Consider the following 23092-nt stretch of genomic DNA (forward strand, 5'->3'; position numbering starts at 1 on the left):
TATAGTTGGATTTTCAATCTAGAAGGTAGAAAAATTGCATGCTTATAAATTTTAAGCTTCTAAGACAATAAAATTTAGCCTTGTTAACTGAATGTTCCCATTTAATAAAGAGTCTTCATTTTTATTCGTTTTAATTAGAAATAATTTCAAGCTTACCAGGACAGTTGCAAAAATAATGTAAAACCCATACAGAGATCGCCAACATACCACTCACCCAGTAACCCAGATCCACCAACTTTTAACATTTGTCACATTTGCCATATATATGGCAAGTATTTTGTAATTTCATTTTTAATACTCAGAAATGCAATAAGTAGGGAATATAAGCTATCTAAACATATAACATCAAGATATTTTTTATAATAACCATATAGTAATATAAAGTTTATAATCCTCTCATTCATTCATTCAGTCAGCAAATGTTTCATTCTTTAGCTGTGTATGTGGCACAATTTGAGCACTGGTCTAAAGAAAAATTAAAAACCAACAGAAACCTCTGCTTTTATGAAGTTTACATTTCAATGTGGAAAGCAGAAAAAAATAAAATAAAATGAATAAGTACATTTTATGATGTAACAAATGTAGCAACTGCCACAAAGAAAATTTAAACAGGTGGTTGGGATAAAGAAAGTTGGGAGATACTGCAATTTTAAATAAACTAGTTAGGGAAGGGAAATTAGAAAGATGACATTTGGACTAAAACTGAAGGTAGATGAGGAAGTGAGTGAAGCAGCTAAATGGGGATCAATATTCTGGAAAAACAGGGAAGCAACTGAGGATATGCTGAAGATGTGGCATTCCCTTCTTAGTCAAAGGAGTAAATTGTAGAGTAGTAAGAAATGAGCAGAGGTAGTAGGACCAGAACTTGCTGTGCAAGAATCACTGTGAGGATTATGGCTTCAGTCTAAGTTAATGGCACACTCATTGCTTGGCTTTGAGTAGAGAGTTGAAATGGGCATTTGGAGGTCCCTGCAGAAGTCCAGTTGTGACAAGAAACTGCTTTGGACCAAGGAGGAGAAGCAACAATTGGTCCAAGTAGTAAAAGAGGGATATTTGATGTTTGTGACAGAGGAAATGTGAGGGAATTATAAGGGTTTAAAACTACACTATTTTGCATTAAGCATATGAAAATGCCATTATTTGAGTTGGGGAAAACCACAGGTGGAACATTTCTATAATCCAGTTCCTTTGTGCTCCTTCCCTGTTAATACTTTTGCCCCAACAAAGTAAATCACTATTCTGATTTCCATCATTGAGTGGAAGCTCTTATTACTGGAATTAGAAAATAGCTTCTCTTTTGTGTCTGGTACTTTTCCTCAACATATTTCTGTGATTCAACCACGCTTTTTCATATATCAATAATATCATCACTTATTGATGATTAGCATTTCAATGTATGCATATATGGCAATTGTTTCCATTCCAAAATTGTGCATTTTGGGCTATAATGAATAAAACTGCCATAAAGCTTTCCACACAAATCTATTTTCGTGGGCATATGAGCTCAGTTTTCTTGGACGTGTACCTAGGAGTGAACTAGCTTAGCCATTGATGACGCATATGTTCAACTTTATTAATAACACTCAAACTTTTCCAAGGTTGTATTAATATTTTATAATCCAGTCAGCAAATAATGTGAACTTTTTACTGTCTACATGTTCATGCTAAATAAGTGAGTAGTTTGCTAAACACCTGGCCCTAAATTTACAGTTAGATATAAGCCATTATGCAAATAAACTGTTACTGATGTTACATCTATACATGAGCAATGATATTGGAAGTGGTAATACATTGTCTGTGAAATATGTTAGAGATTCATAAACAATTTCTTTGTATCCATTGTCAATAATTTTCATAACAATCTGTAATGACCTTTAGGGACACTTATTCCTGGTTTAAGACAATATATTTATTGGTGCATGCATATATTACTTTAGTTAAATTTTTGCTTATAATGCATACTTCTAGCCCATCAACCAACCCAAGAACTAAAATAGTAAAATAATTTAAGTCCTTTCAGTGTCTTCCATATCCTATCCATATGCCTTCCCCCATTAAAATATCACCAAATATATATTCATGGGAAATTATAGAATGTGTCGTTCATGGATGCTTTGTTTATGTCTAGTTTCCTGCTATGATATGTGATTTTGCTATGAACATTGTTGTACAAGTCACCTGACTCCCAAGTACAAGAGTTTATATTGGGTGTATATCTATGACTGGAATTGCTTGTTTGTAGGCTATGAAAATGTTCATAGCTACAGAACAATGCCAAGTGTTGTGATAACACAACATATTTGTGCCAACTTGGCTGCATTTTGTCCCCCAAAATGCCATGTTCTTTAATGAAATTTTATTGGGGCAGATGTATTAGTGTTGATTAGCTTAGAATCCTTTGATTGAGTGTTTCCATGGAGATGGGACTCAATCAACTGTGGGTGAAATATTTGACCAGATTATTTCCATGGAGGTGTGGCCCCACCAATTCAACATGGGTCTTAATTAAATCACCGGAGCCGTATAAAAGAGCTGTCAAACAGAAGGAACTCAGTGCAGCTGCAGCTGAGAGACACATTTTAAAGATGGCAGTTGGAAGCTGACACTGACATTTTGGAGAACACCATTTTGAAATGCTACCTGGGAACAAGCAGATGACAGTCACGTGCCTTCCCAGTTAATCAGTTTTCCGGATGCCATCGGCCGTCCTTCACTGAAGGTATACTTGTGTTGATGCCTTACTGTGGACATTTTTATGGCCTTCAGACTGTAACTTTGTAACCAAATAAATCCCCTTTATAAAAGCTAAACCATTTCTGGTTGTGCTGGTTTAAATGTATTTTGTCCCCCTAAACCCCATTATCTTTGATGCAATCTTGTGTGGGCAGACCTATTAGTGTTGATTAGATTGTAATTCTTTGATAGAGTGTTTCCATGGAGATGTGACCCACCCAACTGTGAGTGATGACTCTGATTAGATAATTTCCATGGAGGCCTGGCCCCACCCATTCAGTGTGGGCCTTGATTAGTTCACTGGAGCCCTATATAAGCTCAGACAGAAGGAGTGAGCTTGTTACAGCCAAGAGGGACACTTTGAAGAAGGCATAGGAGCTGAGAGAGGAGCTAGCTGAAGCTGAGACAGACATTTTGAAGATGACCATTGGAAGCTGATGCAGACAATTTGAAGAACACCATTTTGAAACACAACCTGGGATCAGGCAGATGCCAGCCACATGCCTTCCCAGCTAACAGAGGTTTTCCAGACACCATTGGCCATCCTCTAGTGAAGGGTACCTTCACTAGAGGATGTTTGATGGACACTTTACGACTTTAAGTCTGTAACTGTGTAACCAAATAAACCCCCTTTATAAAAGCCAGTCCATGTCTGGTGTTTTGCATTCCAGCAGCATTAGCTAACTAGAACACTAGTATTTTGCATAATGGCAGTATTAGTAAACTGGAACAATATTTGTAACAATTTACATTCCCAAGAGGAATAGAAGATATCTTTGTGATTGACATCTCCAAAATTCAGTTAAAACATCTTAATTTTTGAAAATTGAAAGGATCTTATATAGTATATAATTTTTTCATTGTGTTTTTCATTTGAAATTCCTTATGTTTATGAATCATTTGTGTTTTGTATCAAATGCTCATTGCCATAGTTTGTAAATCTAAATTATACTTAGTATCAAGTGGAAGATTCAAGAAAAAAAAACTACATTGTAAGGACTTTTAAAGGAATTAAACATTTCCTGTGATGATTACTCCCAACTTTATATATCTATAGGCCAGATCACTCCCTAAAACAAGGCCTTTATGTCCAATTGTAGCTTCATCATTCAGCTTTTTTCAGTTTTATTTTGGCCTAAGTATGCTATACATTGTAGCTCTCTGATTGATGTAATTAATTTTAATTTTTTACAGCATTTTATCTGTAAGTTCCAACAGGGCTTCTAATCTACATACACTGCAATATATGTTCATTTACATGATTAACATGCCTTTTAAGTGAACAATTATTTGAAGTATGGTTTAGATAGACATAAATAGAAAGTATGATTTGTATGGAATATGTTCATAAATCATAAGAAATTATCACAAAATTTTGTATGCAATATGTTCATAAATCATAAGAAATTATCACAAAATGAACACATTTGTATGAAACTGATATCAAATAATCAGCACATGAGAAGATGAGAAGAATCCCTCATGTCCTCTCCCATTCGATATCCATCCTCCCTCCCAGCAGGAGCTACTATATTACTTGTAACAGGGATTATTTACGCATGTTGTCGAAGTTATATATATAAATATATATATATATATGAATTCATATTGTATGTACTTTATCTGGCAGCTTTCACATAACCCTATGTTTCTGAGACTCATCCATGGAGGTGTAGTTAGCAGCAGTTAGTTTATTTTTATTACTCTATGGTATTACATGATATGACTGTAATGTGACTTACTTATGCATACTACTAGTGATGGTTATTTTGTTCATACTGATGTTTGAGTATTTTGAATAGTGTTGATGTGAATATTCTAGTGTATGTCTTTGGTACACATGTGCATGCATTTCTGATGGGGATGTGTGTGTGTGAGTGTGTGTGACATTAGTCACAGAACATAAGGTCTTTGTATGTTGTGATGAAGAAAAATGTAAGCCATGAGCATATGGGGCATGTGCCAAAAAAAACAAGTTACAATGAAAATTAGAAAATGCTATGTGTTAAAGATTATGGAGAAACACTGTATTGTAGGTTTAAATGCAACTATCAGCAAATAAAAAAAGGATGAAAATCAGTAAATTTTTAAAATGTCTCATATATACTTATTCTATAAAAGTTAATTTTATTTCCATATGCCAGAGACAAAATATTTAGAAAATGACATTTAAAATGACATGAAATATGTCTACATCAAAATCTTTAAAATTCCCAGGAAAAAAATGTAAATAAATGCAAGAGCCCTATCAGAGAAAAATATGAACATTGTTGAGAATAAAAGTGAAACAAGTTATAAATAAGTGGAGGAAGGCACCTTGTCTGCACACATACACCGAGACATCTCTGCTGTGTGCTTTTATGGGGAAATGGGCAAAGTGTCTTCCTCTCCTGGCTTCCCATGTTTTGAACATTTTCAGGCTCAGTAATGATACCAACTTGGAAATTAGATGGCCTTGGTTTGAATTCTATATCATGTTCTTATCATCAGTTTGGCCCTGTCAGTTACCTAATCTTGTTAAGGCCCAATTTCTTTGTCTGTAAATGGAGGATAAAGTTATCACTCGTTTCATGGGTCTACAGAAGTATAACTGTGAAAGTAAATTCAGGCACAGTGCATATCAGACAGTAATTCCTCAGTTAATAGTAATCATTTTGACTATTATAATTAATACTACTATTATTTAATTTATTCATAATTACCAGCATTTGATTTATATTTTTGCTGTTTATCCTCTCCTTTCTGACATAACTATGTCTATTTGCACGTACCTATTTTCATATGCATTTCAAATAGGCCTTTATATATTAGTTTGGGCATTCATTGTATAATTATTGACAGTAATTCAACCAGTTTTCCTAATTCCCAATCATTTCTTTTGCAGAGCTGCAGTTCAATCAAGTATTAAATGTGTATTTGTTTTGTTTATACAGTACAACATTGTAACAATCTCCCAGATTTAAGGTGATCTTAGTTGCCAGGCGTTCCTGTTTGCTAATGCTGCTATTAAGCAAAATACCAGAATTGAATTGGCTTTTATAAAGGGGTTTTATTTGGTTACAAAGTTACAGTCTGAAGGCCACAAATTGTCCAAGGTAAAGCATCAACGATCGGGTACCTTCACTGGAGGATGGCCATTGGCATCTGGAAAACCTCTGTTAGCTCGGAAGGCACATGGCTGGTGTCTGCTTGCTTCAAGGTTGTCTTTCAAAATGGCATTCTCCAAAATATTGCTCTTGGGGCATTCTGTCCTCTCTTAGCTCTCTTCAAAATGTTACTCTCAGTTGCTCTCCAAAATGTCACTCACAGCTGCTCTGAGGTCCTTCTGTCTGTAAACTCCTTTATAGGACTCCAGTGATCCAATTAACACCCACCCTGAATGGGTGGGGTAACACCTCCAAGGAAATTATCCAATCAAATGTTTCACTTACAGTTGATTGAGTAACATCTCTATGGAAACACTCACTCAAAGGATTCCAATCTACTCAACACTAAATACCTCTGCCTCCACAAGATTGCATTAAAGAATATGGCTTTTTCTTAGGGACATAATGTATACAAACTGGTACACCAGGTAAAAGCTTTTCTTCTCATTTTAAAAATCTTCTTTCATTACTGTCCATCAAATCAGAAGGCAACGTTTTCTGCTAGAGCAGAGAGAAAAGAGGGAAAGGAGCTTACTTTTATTTGATAGATTTGGTGCTTTATATTTATTACATAAATTAATCCTCATAAAGAATCTCATGGGAGAGGCATAGTTTTCCTCTTTTACAGATCCCTAAACTGAGGCTCAGAGAGTTTATGTAACTTTCCCCAATTCATACAGCTAGAAAGTTTCAAGACTGGAAGAGTTCAATTCAGCCATGCCTTTTGGAAAAACATCTTGCCAGGCAAGACACTTCAATAAGCAACACTCTATCCTCATTTAATTACCAGCTCTTAATTGACAACTGCTAAACTGTAGCTTAGCAGGCTTGATGCTAAATAAATTGCCAGGTATGAAATAAGCACTTCACGTATTTTATCTCACCTAATACGAACAATACTGTAAGGAAGCTATGGATTTCAAATTAGTCATATCCTGACTTTAGTATCATGTTAGTCAAACAGGTCATTTTCTCCAGGCATCAAATATCCAAGACTGAAAATAATCCTATATGGAGGTAACAAATGGACAAGACAGTTTTCTTATTTTTCTAAATTCCCCATTGGTATTCCCATACTCTGAAGCTCAGGGCTCCCTAAGGCTTTAGCCAGGTATCTTCCATCTTATAATGCAACAGAAGTGTTTAGTGAGCTCTAAAACAGGGACATAGAGGGCAGGGGGCATGTAGTGGTAAGCACTTCATGCAACGTGGCTGCTCCTGAGACAGGTTAGTACCTCACTCTGAGACTGTTTACAACTCGGGGTAATGTTCTCTAGTGCTTTCAGTGTTGCCCATTTTATTTCTTTCATTTTGAGAACTAGATCATCATCCTCACCATTTTGAAAACAGGGAAACTAAAATATCTAAATTTCACCCAATAACATCATAACTATTCCCATTTATTCTCTGCCCTATACATTATATATAATTTATCAGACATTGCGTCTGCTTCTATCAATTAGCATGAGGCTTGAGATTGCCCTGACTGTTATATTGTGACCCATGGGATAACTTAATATTGCCATAATAGTTTTTCTCTTTACACATTGTGAAAGACTTTGCAAAAAGCCTTTTGTGTATATGGTTCCGTCTTCACTTTATTTTGGATTATTTCTTAGAATGAAATCCAGAACATATATTAATGATCCTAAGAGACAAGACTGGCTCTATGGATCTCACCCCATATTACAAAACTCTGATTTATAAATGATTTTTCGTTTTTACCCTTCAAATAATTTTCACCAAATTCCTACTAGAAATGCATATTTCAACTGAAATTCAAGTTTTGGTGGATAAAATATTAATTAATTGGTTTAAACAATGTGTTTCTTTCATTTCCCTAATGATTGGACATTTCCTCATGTTTATATTGCATATATTTACCTTTAACAAATTATAATTATGAAACAAATATCGATACATTATTCGGGAGACTTTAGTTTTTCTCCATGCACTAGCCTCAATATAGACAGATACGTTTAATTGTATCATTTAAATCATCTCCTTATCAGTTTCTGCTTAGAAAAGTGACAGTTTGGGAATAGATGAAAACACTGGTGGGTACAATTTATTAACTTACGAAAAGCCAGTAATTAATATAGCACTCCATGTATACTATCATATTTCATTCTTACAACAATCCTGTAGGGCAATTGCTGACCGATTATAGAAACACCAGCTCGAGACTCATAGGGTGGAGGAAATGTGTCTAACACAAGCCCATGCACTTAAGTCTCACCACTCAAACCATAAATGCATTGGACTTTGCAGATCGCTTTCTTTGTGTGATTAAAATTACAGAGAGGAAAGGGATTCCTTTTCATTCATTTATATCAATGTTCTTACACTTACACGTTTTTTCATTTATTCAAGGATCTATTCAAAACTAATTCTTCAAAATTTACTTTTGGCCATTGGCATATATTTGACAGAAAACATGAGCATGGGACTACATCAATTGTGAGTGACTTTGGCAAACATTTTGCCTTCTTTGAATTAATTTCTCAATTACACAAAAGAGAATCATTTGGTCTGTCCTATGGGTTTGAGAAACAATTATTTATTTTATTTTGTTTGTTTTATTCAATGTGTCTTTTCATAACTGAGGTAATAGTTGGAACAACAGCAATAATAAAAAACCTAAAGCAACCATGGAAAATTTACTTTCAAAACCCAGATTCTGGACTCGTGCTGCCTAGTTTTAGACCTGACTTCTCCCCCTATTGTCGAGGGAGAAATAAATTAATGTAATGCTCATGTCCTTAGTTTTCAATTCTGATACAATAACCATCTACCTCATTTAGTTTTTGTGACATTAGATGGGGCAATGCATATGAAGAGGTTAGGATAGTGCTTGAAACAATGTTTGGACCAATTATTAAAATAATTATATGGCTAAATTGCCACATCTACAGAATGTGGATATGGAATTAGAGTCTTTTCAACTTTAAAATTCTAGTAAAAAAGTGAAGAAAACAACCTTATTAGGGTCCTACCAAAATATTGGTCAGCAGTGTATACCACAAAGTATACATTAAGGAAGAATGCAGCTCTGCTGATTCTGGGAACACTGCATTGAAGTACAGATAGAAATGAGACATTGGTTTTAAAATGACTGAGTTCCCCATAATCAAACATCTTCTACAACTAGAAAATAAAAGAGAATGTGATTTTATCCTGTTTGCAATGTGCAAGAACAACATTATAGAAAGTAGAAATTCTAGTCACCAGCATATCCATCTTGTACTTTGATCCTGTTGAATTACACAAAATTGGATTCACTTGCATGCAAATGCTTATTTTTATATGAAATATCACATAATAATATTTCATCATTTAACCAGCTGCTTTGAAATTTTGAGACTGAAAGAAATTGTTGCATAGATGACAAGTTCCATGATGCTAATTAAAATTCTCATAATATATTGAATAAAGACATAAGAATAAATTTCAGAATTAAAATCAAATAATTTAATAGCATTAGAATGAGTACACTTATCATGATTAATTTATTGTGATTTTGACCCTATGTCAAAAGAAATTCATAGAACTGGACAGAGTGCAGAAAAAACAATCCAAACTGAAAAAGAAAACATTGCCATTTAAGCTGAAAAAGAAGATTTATATATGAATAACATTTTTATACTTTGATTACAAAATAATTAGAATTATATTGTGTGAGCTTTGAAATAAATATTAATTTTACTTCTCAAACATTTGAGTGGGAAACAGCTATTCATTGGTCACAATAATAATGATGATAATAATAATAATAATAACAACAATGGCAAATCTTTGTGGAGCTATTTTATTATGTCATGGATTCCAGGATGTTCTCATAAGCATTTTCTCCTGCAGTCATGAATAATTTATATATATATGTATATATAATTTCATCAGATTTTGCACATAACAAAAGTGAGATTTAAATATATTGCCCAAACTTATCCAACTTCTAAAAAAATGGCATGGGTGTTCAAACTCAAGAATCTTGGCTGTTAAATCTGTAAATCTGTACTTTTACACCTATATAATTTTAAACACGAATTCTATTGAATTAAGGATTGGGAAGACACATACTGGTATCAACTCTCCAATTTTTAAACTGCATATTTTAGATGACTGAGATATCTTTTTCTAGACTTCAGATTTCCTGCTGGTTAATTGTGAATAGCAAGGATACTTCACATGATATTTATTTGGATATATAAAATGGAACTGCTAATTCAGTGAAAGAAATATGTAATAATATCACAATGATTATTTTTAAGTAATTTCTTCTTTTATTGTAAATCCACAGAGGTTTTTCAAAATAATATTTCAACATTTTATCGTTTGATAAATAGTTTGGGAAGATGCCCTTAAGCACAGTGCATTAGCTGGTGGTTTTCAGTTTACCTAAGTATAGAGCAGAAAGTGACCCCGATGGAAGCAAAGAAAGCCAGTGCTTGAAGACAACATTATGTATAAGAAAAATAGTTTATTCTTGAGTCTAAAAACAAGAAGACTGACTTGATAAAGGGCTTTATGACCTGCTTCAAATCTCCAAGCTATTTGCTAAGAAAATTTCAACAGGATTTTAGAATTTTGCCATGCCCCTGCCCCAGTCTTCACGTTATTTAAGCAAACTGTAATTCTTATCTCAGTTCCCAGTGTGCACTGATGTGGGGCTCATGACATTCAGATCTGTGTATCCACAGAATGCAGTAAAGGCCTGGGATGCCTGTTGAGAATAAAGAGGACACAGACAAGGTTAGGGAGGATAAGTGGTCCCTTTAGCATATGAAATAGGCAAAATTGAATTTAAAAAGTAATACATAAACCCAATTGACAAATGACAAATAGGAAAGTGAATGGAGTATTCAAATTTTCTCTACAGGCTCAGATTATTTTACAACTATGTTTTAAAAGATTTCAACCAAAAATTTTATCCCTATTTTTTTAAAATTTTGGAAAATACAAACTAAAAGATGATCTCTACACAATGTACTTTGTGAGGGTAATATATTTGATATCCATACATGTAAAAATGGTACAAAAGTAATGCCAAAATTACTATGATTATATGTTCAGAAAGTTATATATCAATAAAACTTTTATCCAAGTAATATTCAGATAGTTGAACATGGGGAAATATCTTAATGTAATGCAGTACACTAATAATAACTGAATAATAACATATAAGTGTCCCAAATACATATAATATAGAATGTGAAACTTTAGTTCAAAATAATGTAATGCAAATTATAAATATATCAAATGGGCTGGAGAAGATATTTAAATATATATATAAATATCAAGATATAACAATATGTATAAATAACAGAATATACATAATTATTTAATCAATGAGGATAATTTAAACAATCTAATAGAAAACATGCACATGAGGTATTCACAGAGGGCTTGCAGAAGAAATCCAAGAGGGCAATTAATAGATAAAAGGACTTTTTGCTTCACTAACATTAAGGAACATGTAACTTAAAACAAATTGCTTTCCACTCTTATATGACTGGCAATAATTATTGAACCTAATGATATTTAACAAAATCACATTTGGAAGAATTGAAACACAAATCAACAGTTGATGGGATTATAAAAGTTGGGGATGCAGTTATCCTAAAGCCAAAAACATCTACTTTTAGAATATTTACTAGGGAAAATGTTGCCTCATGCACAAAGGCAAGGATTATATTAAGGAGGATTAGAAATAACCTAAATATTCATAAATATACTGCAGTATATGTATACAATAACATAAATTACAGTAGCAATTAATTTCTTAATATGGATATATAATACATATTATTGCATAAACAAAGCATGAGCGAGTGATATGCTCAATATTATATTGTACTTACTTCGATTTTGACAAACATGTCAGATATTTATGTATTTTAATGACATGAAGGACGGACATTGGCAATATATTCTCACCATCAAAACATGCTAGTATTTATTAAAGGTATGATGCTGATTTACACAAGGTTCACTGTTTTTCAATTAAGTAACAAACTAAAAAGGGATTTGCTTTACCATTTATTACAGATGAAGCCCAAACATAATCCTCTTGGTAATCCTGAGCCCATTGTTCTCTTTGACAATTTGAATTTATGAGCAGAAGACACACCTCATGTAAGTTTAACAGGGGAAGCCACTTGCACATTCATATACACTTATACTTTTGAAATACTTAAGGATAAGAGAAATGGAACCTAGAGGCAGTAATGAAAAGAGAAGCTCATTTTAGAAGTAAATGAGATGCCTTAAATTTTATTTGAAGAAGGTGCTAGACCTGAAGATCATTTTGTGAGAACAAGTTCATTTGGGCAAGTCATAATTAATTGATTATCTTCTGTCTCCAACTTTTAAGGAGGTTTACTTGTTACTTTTTAAATTTTAATTCATCACAATATTAAAGGAAATGAAGTAAATATTGTAAGACCACATTAAGAAAATATAGGAGAAATATGAAGTTATAATTATGAGAGATGTCACATCATAGACTAAAATGCATGAATCTGAAGTTACTTCAACAGAGGAATAACCAAAAGTTGCTAAACTGGTATTACAAATGCAATATTTCTTAATATTCTGAGTAGATTATACATGGGCATACTGAAGAAAATATTCAAAATTATTAGAATTTTAATTTGTACCTCTATATGTACATGTTATCCAATTTAGCTTGAACTTAAAACTAGTGTGTAATAACAGCAAAAATGATAAGCAGGATAATAAGGCAACATCTTATTGGAAAGTGAAAGAATAGAAACACAGTGCATCCTCCAGGTCTGAGATTTCCCATGTCAACTGAACAAGTTTTCTTAAGGAAATGCTCAAGCTTCCTTTAAAACAGATCTCGTCTCTCAGTCATTGGTATGTCTTCCAGGCATGATTACAGCCATGGAGAATGGAAATGAAACCACAGAGATGGACTTCATTCTTCTAGGGCTCTTCAACCACACGCGGACCCATCTGTTCGTTTTCACCATGGTGCTCATGATCTTCATCACCTCGCTGATGGGCAACGTCCTCATGATTGCCCTCATCTATGCAGATCCCAGACTCCACACGCCCATGTACTTCCTGCTTAGCCAGCTTTCCCTTATGGACATGATGCTGATCTCCACCATCATCCCCAAAATGGCAGCCAACTACATGGTGAACGCTAGGTCCATCTCTCCCACCGGCTGTGGAGCCCAGATCTTCCTGTTTCTCACTCTGGGAGGTGGTGAGTGCTTCCTCTTAGCAGCCATGTCCTACGACCGCTACGTGGCCATCTGTCACCCACTGCGCCACCCCATTCTCATGAATCAAAGGTTGTGCTTGCTCATGACAGCAGGTTCCTGGCTCCTGGGAGGGGTTGATGGGCTATTGCAGGCTGTGGTGACCTTGAGCTTCCCTTACTGCCACTCTCGGGTAATCAATCACTTCTTTTGTGAGGCACCATCACTTGTGCGCCTTGCCTGTGCCGACACTACAATTTTTGAGTTGTTCATGTACTTCTGCTGCATCCTGATGCTCTTGATCCCTTTGTCTCTCATTTTGACATCCTATGGTCTCATCCTGGCGGCTGTGCTGCACATGCGGTCCACTGAGGCCCGGAAGAAAGCGTTTACCACCTGTTCCTCTCACTTGGCCGTCGTGGGACTATACTATGGCACCATTATATTCATCTACATGAGGCCCAAATCTTATCATTCAGTGAACCATGACAAGGTGGTCTCAGCTTTTTACACCATCCTCACACCTGTGTTGAACCCCCTTATATACAGTGTGAGGAATAAAGAAGTCAAGGGGGCCTTGAGGAAGTGGCTGGAGAAACATTTTAGGTGATCTCAATATTGAGCACCATTTGCCAAAATGGCAACACCCAAATTGGATTCAGGTTACATTTGCAAAATGTGAATTTATTTGTCCTATTTAACCTCTTCTGTATTGGATCAATTAATGTCATGCTCACTTTCCCAGTCTGACTGCATTGTTTTTCTGTATTTATTTCCTGTTTGAAAAATAAAGTAGAAATTATATTTGCCTTGTTATCATACCTTGTGGTAGTATTTTTGGTTTGAACCGAGGGCCTAGCAATTAGCATGAATGATTGAGACACCAACTAGAACACAACAGAATAGACATCAACCATATTATTTGTATTGGTTGAAATATGATGACTATCACTAATGATGATGGGATAGATTATTAATAATTACATAATTACATAATAAATTTGAATCAATATAGATCATAATTACAAATAATTAAGGTAAAAATTATAAATAAAAAAATAACCCATGTGAAAAAAAAGGTCAATATTTTCTCAGAAAATAGCTCTAATTAAAAAAGAATTTGCAAATGATGAAATTAACCACATTATTAATATGGAATATGTTTATTCATAATAGCAATTAAGAGCAAACATAGGCAAGCAACTTTTTCACATGTTAAATTTGAATAAATATTGACTTGCACTTAATTTTTATGCAGATGAAAATACATCATTTATTATGTATTACAAAGAAAGCCTTACTGTCTGCAGGTTTCAGATCCTTTGTGAATTTGGATCAGATGCCTTCTGTAAACTGTTATAAAAACTATACAGATATAAAAACTATGCAAATTTGTTTTATGTTAATTTTTTATTCAAAAATAGAAAGACCTACACATTTTGTTCTGTAAGAGATCTCAGTTTAGAAATGAAGAAAATGAAATGAAAATAATGGGTCTTGCCAAAAATTCTTTATATGTGAATTTTAACAATGTGTGAATTAAATATCACACCTCTTTCATTCAACTGCCCATACTAATTCAAAATATCACACCACCTCTGCAGATCTGCAAGGAGTAAAGAAAACATGCCCCTCCACATCATCAACAATTAAAGGGTTTTGCTCCTGATATGTCAAAGTGGTATTTTCCAACTTTAAGTTGTAACTCCAGAATAAAAGTTTACATCAGGCCATCTTTCTCTTCACTAAATTAAATTAATTAAATTGGAGTAATTTAATGATCATGAAGATTATATAAATGCATGACATCAAAAACATCAGTTTCAAACACAATTCATTCTAAATGCATACAACACAGGAAGCCGTGCTACAGTCCAGTCCTGTCTATGGGGGTTATATGCCTGGGTTTTCCATTATTTGAAAAATATTTATGTAAATATAGTTGAGTGATAAAAATATATTTAGGGAATTATATATGAGCATAGATTACTTCATGAAACCACAAACTCTAAACTACATGCTAATTACATATCTGATATATTTTCATAGAACTTTGTTGCAAAGGATGGCTAGTCTCGCTTACTGAGAGTCCCTATATATCTTCCCAGAGCTGTGTTAGGTAGTTGAGAGTTAAGAGAAGAATGTGACATAATTCCTATCATCTAAAAAGCATAATGATTATATTTTCCAAGGATTGCTTTAAAATATCAACAGCTGACAATTTCCATTAATAAGTGAAATCTGTGCACCCTCCCACTGAACCTGAATAGACAGGCCTTTCTGACTGCTTTGTCCAGTACAGTACATGAATAATCTGTAATGTTTTGAAGCTTCATGGACCCCAGAAGACCATGTTCTTAAAGCTAATCCATTCCTGTGGGTGTAGACCTATTGTGGATGGGACATTTTGAATAGGTTATTTCTGTTGAGGCTTGCCTCAGGTGGGTATTAATCCTCTTATTGAAGTCCTTTAGAAGAGGATAAAAGACAGAGAGAAGACACAGATTAAAGCTCCAGAGATGCTCAGACGTCAAAGAGCCACAGAGCAGCTAAAAGAGAAAGACACAGAGAACAGTGAGGGAGTCTCTAAAGCCAGAAGCTGGAAGCAATGAAACCTGGGAGAGAAGGACCAGCTGAGGATCACCAGTAGATGGTCTTTGGGGAGAAAAGACCCCATTGATGCCTTAATTTGGAAATTTTTCATGGCCTTGGACTTTAAACTTGTAGACTAATAAATACCCATTGTTAAAAGCCAGTCCATTTCTGATATACTGCATTTCATCAGCCCTAGCAAACTGAAACAGGTTTGGTACTGAGAGTGGGGTGCTGTGGTTGCAAATACCAAAAAGGCTGGAATGGCTCCATAAACGGATAAGGGGAAGATTCTGGAAGAATTGTGAGGTGCTTGGTAGAAAAGCCTACATTGCATTTAAGAGACTGTTGGTAGAAATATGTACACTGAAGGTACTTCCCATGAGAACTTGGACAGAAATGATGAACGTGCCATTGCAAATGCGAGGAAAGGTGATCCTTATTGCAAAGCGGCAGAGAACCTGGCAAAACTGAAAACTGATTTTGGATGGACAGTAGAATTTGACAGTGACAAGCTTGGATATTTAGCTGATGTGCATCCCGGCTTCTCACTGTAGCTTATAGTAAATGCAACAGGAAGGGGATAAATGAGAAGTGAATTCTTGGGTACAAAGAACCCAGAAATTGATGACTCAGAAAATTCTGAGCTTGCAGAAAGTGAGTCCCCAGAAAATAGTGTCCCATGGAGGAATTTGACTTAACATGGAGGCTGTTAGCTATTTCATTATGAGTCCAGATTGGAAATGCAGTTATCCAGAAAGGATTTGTGGAAAGTCCTACTGTCTGATGTTTGGGAACCCTGTGTACTATATGTGAAACTGATGAGTTTTTTGCAAGAGCTGTTATGAAAGGAACCACTGCCAGCCGGACTAAAAGGGACAGAAAAGGGACAGATTAAGGGGAAAATGACTTCAAAAGCAGAAACATGGAAACAGATCTCAAGAAAAGACACCTTGAGCCTGCAGAGTGGACCCACCCATGTATGTGGAAAGGTGAGTATGTCCTGGAGCTTGCAGAGGGTGATCCTTCCACACCATTGTTCAGGAAGAGTGTTTGCCTACTCAGTCTTCAGAAAGAGTGGAGCCCATTCCCCAGGGCTTGTGAAGAGTCCGGCCACCACCCGAATGTTTGGAGATGCTGGAGCCTCACCCCAGTGTTTGGGGAGAGCAGGGCTGCTGCTTAAGCCCTTGGAAAGGGTGGGGGTTGCTCCTCTATCAAGCCCCGAGGACAAAACATCATTCCAGAGATGATTCTCAGAGCTTGAAATCTAATGGAGTTTGCCCTGCAGATTTTCAGAACTCCTAGGAATCCTTACCCCAGTTTTCCTTCCCATTTCTCCCCATGGAAATGGGCATGTTTACTCTGTGCCCTCCTTTGTATATGGGAAAGCAGATAACTTGTTCTGAGTTTCATAAGTCTACAGCCAGAGGGAAATTGTGCCCCAGGACAGACCACACCTGTAACAGATTTTGATGAGACTTTATACTTAATATTGTTACCAAAATGATTTAAGGCTTTGTGATATTGAGACAGAAAGGATGCATTTTGCATATCAAAAGAACATGTCTTAAATCTCACTGCAGGTAGAAAGGAGATAATTCTGGAGAATGATTCTGCATGGAAATTACATTCTAAGTTGAGAACTTAGTAGCAGAATTCTCCCTGTTGCTGGACTTCCTGCCTGCTGAACATTCAAAGTGGGAAGTGTGGTGTCATGACTAGGAATGGGTGCTTTGGAACCAATCCTTGTTTTAATGTGAGGTCCCAGAAAGATTATCACTGCCTTTGTCTCCGAAAGTATCTCAGCTCTGTGTTTAGTTCAAACGAGAACCTGAGCTTGCTGCATGATTAAAAATGTCACTCCTGCTGATGCATATTGAGACTTCTGTCTGGCTTTCATTGGAAAGAAGATCTGACACACCTGATCCTGGAGGGTAGCATCCAGACTGAGATGCTGCTGCTGCTGTGTGAGACCCTGGAACACTCCAAATGCAACCTGCAGTATCTAAGTTTGGAAAATTGTCATATCACAGAAGCCTACTGCAAGGATCTTGCTTCTGCTCTGATTGTCAGCCAGAAGCTGACACACCTGTGCTTGGCCAAGAATGACCTTGGGGATGAAGGGGTGAAACTTCTGTGTGAGGGTTTGAGATACCCCGAATGCAAGCCACAGACCCTAGTGCTGTGGCATTGCAACACAACTAGATGTGGCTGCAAACGTCTCTCATAACTTCTCTAAGGAATCACTAGCCTAACACCTGGACCTGGGTTTCAATCCCACAGTTACTGGATTATGGTTCCTCTGTGAGACCTTGAAGAAGCCAAACTGTAACCTAAAATTTTTATGGCTCTGGGGCTGCTCAATTGCTCCTTTTCATTGCCAGGGTCTTGCATCTGTTCTTAACAGAAATCAGAGCTTGGAAACTCTGGAACTGGGCCAGAATATCTTGGAGCAGAGTGGAGTAATGGTGCTCTTTGAGGTTTTAAAACAAAAGAACGGTCCCCTACAGACACTCAGGTTGAAGATAGATGAATCGAGTATGCAAATCCAGAAGCTGTTAAAGGAAGCGAAGGAAAGCAACCCAGAACTGACAATCAAATGTAATGATGCCAGAACAAACAGACCATCAGGTTGTGAATTCCTCTCTTGAACATCCTGAGAATTTTTCCTATTGGTTGAGTGTCCAGAAGTAGGGGAAGAGCTGATCTTCATTAGTGAGATGTCTTTGAGAGAGATAACAGAATTAAATGGCAATCACTAAAAAAAAAAAAAAAAAAAAAAAAAATCATGTCTTTTGAGGGGTCCAGATTGTGGAATATGATGGTTCAAAGCTGCGTGTACTCCAGAGAAGATCATGTTCTTAAATTTAATCCATTTCTGTGGGTATAGATCTATTGCAGTTAGGATATTTTGACTAGGTTTTTTTTCAACTGAGATGTGACTCACCTCATTCAAGGTGGGTCTTAATCCTCTTACTGGAGTCCTTCATAAAAGATAAAAGCCCCAGAAAAGCAGGGAGAGACAGAAGCAAAAAGAGAAGACACAAAGAAACCAGAGAGGAAGCCAGAAGCTGGAAGCAATGAAATCTGGGAAAGAAGGACTAGCCGAGGATCACCAGGGGCAAGTCTTTGGGGAAAAGAAATCATTCTGTGGATGCTTTAATTTGGACATTTTCAAGTCCTTAGAACTATAAACTTTTAAGCCTGTAAATTCCTATTGTCGACAGCCAGTCCATTTTTGCTATACCGCATTTTGTGAGCTCTAGCAAACTGCAAGGTTAGCTCTGGTGTGGGCTTTTCTGGTGACTTCCAGCAGCTCTGTCCTTCTTCCCTCCTCTTAGTGGGAAGTTTGTCCTTCCAGACCACCAAAGGGCTCATCACGGGGCAGGGTCCTCTGACAAGGCACTTCCAGACTTCTGGCTGTCTTCTCTGAAGATGCGCTGAGTATACTTTGTTTGAGAAAATTAAAGTGAATCAAATATTTTGGTAATCAGAAGGGTGAACCAATCAGTGATGTTGGTCAATAACCTGGTCCTACTCCTGGGCTTAAGGTCAGATATGACTTAGTTTACCAGGGCTTCTGTAACAGACAGGTTGGCTTAAACCACAGGAAAGTATTGATCACAGTTTGGGGGCTAGGAATTTAAAATTAATGTGTCTGCAGGATCATACTCTCTCTGAAACTGTCATAACTCAATCTATATCTCTAACCTATGCTCATCTGTCAATTAATCTCTCTTCTGTGCCTTCCTACCTCCACATCTCCTCTGCCAATGAGGACTGCAGTGATGCTGTGTTAAAGCCCAGCCTGATTCAGTTTGGCCTCGTCTGAACTAATAGGATGATCAAAGATACTATTTACACATGAGATCACATGCACAGGACTGAGGTGAGGACTTAAGTGTGCCTTTGTGGGGTGCATATTTCAATCTGTAACAAGGTGGTACTTTCCTTCTCTTTGAATATAGGTGGGAGCATGAAACATTAGTGCAAGAGGCAGGGCTAGCTCCTGGCCAAGAGAGAGAAAGCCAGTAAGTGACGTCCCAGGTACTTCTTTTTGCCTTTCACAGACTGATGATGAACTTAGGGGAGGCACCATCCGTCTGCATCCTTGAGAGAAGACAAGTCCCAAAATGACATGCAGAATGAGCAAGACATCCACATTTTTGGTTTCAAAACATACTGATTTCAAGCCACTGTTGAGTACTGCAGCATAAACTAAACTGTTGTAAATTATTTCCCACATTCTCAAAACAATTTAAGTGTTTTCACTCACATATCACTAAATTTCCCCTGACCAAGATCTTATGTGCTCCAATGAGAAAGTCTAGGAAGTCGCTAATGCCAAAATAGTTAAAATTATATCGGTGGTGAGTTAGGTTTGTGTAAGTGTAAGGAATGATGTTAAAATCATTTAATAGTTCTTTTTTCCTTAAAAGTTGGGACACCAACTCTGAAATATCATAATCCTCAACTATATTGAAACGGAATATGATAGAAAATGACACAGGGGAATAAAAGACATTCTTGTGATTCTCTCCTATTTCTATGAATTACATAGCAGTTCCAAGATTAATGTAGGGATTTCAGAAATTATACTTTCAATCAACATCCATGTCAAGCTATTTTTATTTTAGATTTAAAAATATTGACCTGAGAGGTAAACAAATTTTATCTTTCATACTTTTAAAAATAGACACTGAGTATAAGAAAATATGCTGTTCCCTGAACCTGTCTTGTTTTTTCCTGTATTCAGTAAAATTTTCATGGAAGGCAAGAAGAGATCACCTGATATCGTGTATTATTCAAAATTGTATATATTCCTCAGAATCTCTCAGAGACTCCACGTGACCCTTTTACTCAACATAGTTGTTCTCATTTATAAATTTCTTTTCTCATGCAAAAAAAACCACATTTCTAATATTGTCAAAAAGACCACAGGTGATGGTCAATAATGGAGTAGGTCACAAACAATCTGAGAAATAAAGTACACAACTTCTTTTTATCTGAAACTAAACATGAATATTCAGTCACTACATTTTTCTTTTACTGTATGGAAATCATAAAACATCATCAACTGTGTCACCATCACTCAAAAGGAGACTAATAAATAAGTGCTAACTAAGTGCTCACTTGTATAATCTGTAAATTTGTGAGGGCATTTTCTCATTAGTTATCCTTGGACTAAGATCTAAGGTGAGTTATGGCTCTAATATTGCACCAAAACCTGCTATTACAATCTAGAAATTACCTTTGTACTTTGGAGTCAGTCGGATGAGAAGTCATGAGAAATAAACAGAAATCTGTACTAATCCAGGAAAAAAATCATAGATTGTCATCTCTGATGCAGTAGAGGAGACATGATAATATGGAATTAGCAGACTACAATAAAATATATGATTGTTAATAAATGCATCTTAAGCTCAATAATAACAGCAAAGTGCATGTAAAAATTTATAAACAGTTGTGGAAAATGGAGAAGTCATAATACATGGTATTTTTCCAAAGCAAATATTAAGCAAATGTATATTGGTAATTCTAATGAAGGAAACAGAGGGAACACTGTAAATTCTACATTCAATAAATAGAAGCTACACATCTTCCCTAAAATTTATATTTTATAGTAAAAATAACAAATATTGTCACAAAACAAATATCAAAGTAGTTCCTTCTATTAGTTTTATAGGAAATTATCTCAAAAAAGTATACATGAAACAATAATTTTAAAGTCTGCTAAGCAGTCAAAACCTCACTTAACCAATTCATATTTTAAACTTGTAAGTGTATCAATACATTTAGATTCAATAATCCCACATCAAAAAATTGGAGCCAAGATTATCTTAGGATACAACTTAAAATTTAGTTAAAGTATACATTTTTAAATATTCATTATTATATAATTTATAATGATAGCTTTGGAAGAAATCTACTTTATCAATAGAGATAATTATTTGGGGAAATCAAATCTTCTCAATTTGGAGATGCGTGTATCTTAAAAAATTAAACATATATGCTGACTGCATAGGAATAAGGAAAAATCATTTAATAGCTTACATGAATAAATAAAATCCCTATTTATTCAATGTTCAGTAAAAAGGTAAAGATGATTACAAGGAAGAAAACAGTGTCATATATTAAATTTAGATATGGGACAATAAGATTTGTTTGTTCTCTATTTCTCAAAACATCTGCCCTGTATATTTATACATATATATGACAGATAAGTTAAATCTCACCACTTAAATGTAAATGCTTTTATTGCTTTAGGTTTTTAGTGTAATACAGGAAAAGTCTTCCCAGTTCTCATTTTTTGAAAAGTTTTCTGAGGGCTCTAGTGATATCCTTGTTTCTCAGGCTGTAGATGAGGGGGTTGAGCATGGGCGTAAGGATGGTGTAGAAGACGGAGACCACCTCATCCTGCTCAGGGGAGTGGTAAGACTTTGGCAGAAGGTATTTGATGATAGCAGCTCCATAGAACAGAAACACCACGGTCAAATGAGAAGAGCAAGTAGCCAAGGTTTTCCTGAAGGCCAGGCTTGACCCTATCCCCATCACCGTGGAGAGTATCCTTCCGTAGGAGGCTATGATGGCTGAGATGGGAGGGAGGAGAAAAACAACACCACTGAAAAACAGACCCTTTTCATACCGGGAAGTTTCAGCACAGACAAGTTTCAGCAGTGCTGGGATCTCACAAAAGAAATGGTGAATTTCCCTGGAGCCGCAGTAGGGAAGAGTCAGTGTGTAGACTACGTGGATTAGGGCATTGAGCAGTGCGCCCACCCAGGACCCAACCACCATGAGCACACAGATGCCAGGGCGCACAAGGATGGAGTAGCGCAGCGGGTGGCAGATGGCCACGTAGCGGTCATAAGCCATGACAGCCAGCAGGAAACACTCTGCAGCCACCAGCGTCATGAAGAGAAAGAGCTGAGCTCCACAACCAATGAAGGAGATGTGATGGTTCCCAGACAGAAAGTCAAGGGCCATTTTGGGAACGAAGGTGGAGATATACAAGAGGTCCATGAGGGATAGCTGGCCGAGCAGAAAGTACATGGGGTTGTGGAGACGAGGGTCGGCCCTAACCAGCAGGATTATTGTGGTGTTTCCAAACAGGGCCATCAGGAGCGCCAACACGAGGAGTGCAAAGAGGACCCAAGGAGCCTGGTTGCCATGAAACAGACCCAGGAGGACAAAATCACTCCTTGATGTCTGATTCTTTTGCCATGCCATTCTCTTGCTTCTAATCTGTAACTGTGAAGACAATTTCAAAGACCATTACAATCTACTTTCACCAAATTAAATCATCCATTGTATTCCAACCTGTCAAATCCATTTTCTTCCCTGTCCTTTATCTTTTACTTTTGGTTATAGAATATATTTGCCTTTCATCAG

At 36.1% G+C, this 23092-nt stretch overlaps 2 protein-coding genes and 1 pseudogene across 2 annotated transcripts; 2 read left to right on the forward strand and 1 right to left on the reverse strand.

Moving 5' to 3' along the window:
* The first annotated feature begins 12785 nt into the window (after positions 1-12785).
* Positions 12786-13718, forward strand: LOC119519817 (olfactory receptor 2T33-like). Its single transcript, XM_037817541.1, has one exon. The coding sequence runs from the start codon at positions 12786-12788 to the stop codon at positions 13716-13718; it is 933 nt and encodes a 310-aa protein (XP_037673469.1).
* A 3826-nt stretch (positions 13719-17544) lies between these two features.
* Positions 17545-18351, forward strand: LOC119519818 (annotated as a pseudogene).
* A 3652-nt stretch (positions 18352-22003) lies between these two features.
* Positions 22004-22930, reverse strand: LOC119519819 (olfactory receptor 2AJ1-like). Its single transcript, XM_037817542.1, has one exon. The coding sequence runs from the start codon at positions 22928-22930 to the stop codon at positions 22004-22006; it is 927 nt and encodes a 308-aa protein (XP_037673470.1).
* Positions 22931-23092: the final 162 nt, after the last annotated feature.

Source organism: Choloepus didactylus, chromosome 24 (genome assembly GCF_015220235.1).
Source record: "Choloepus didactylus isolate mChoDid1 chromosome 24, mChoDid1.pri, whole genome shotgun sequence".
Taxonomy (NCBI): Eukaryota; Metazoa; Chordata; class Mammalia; order Pilosa; family Megalonychidae; genus Choloepus; species Choloepus didactylus.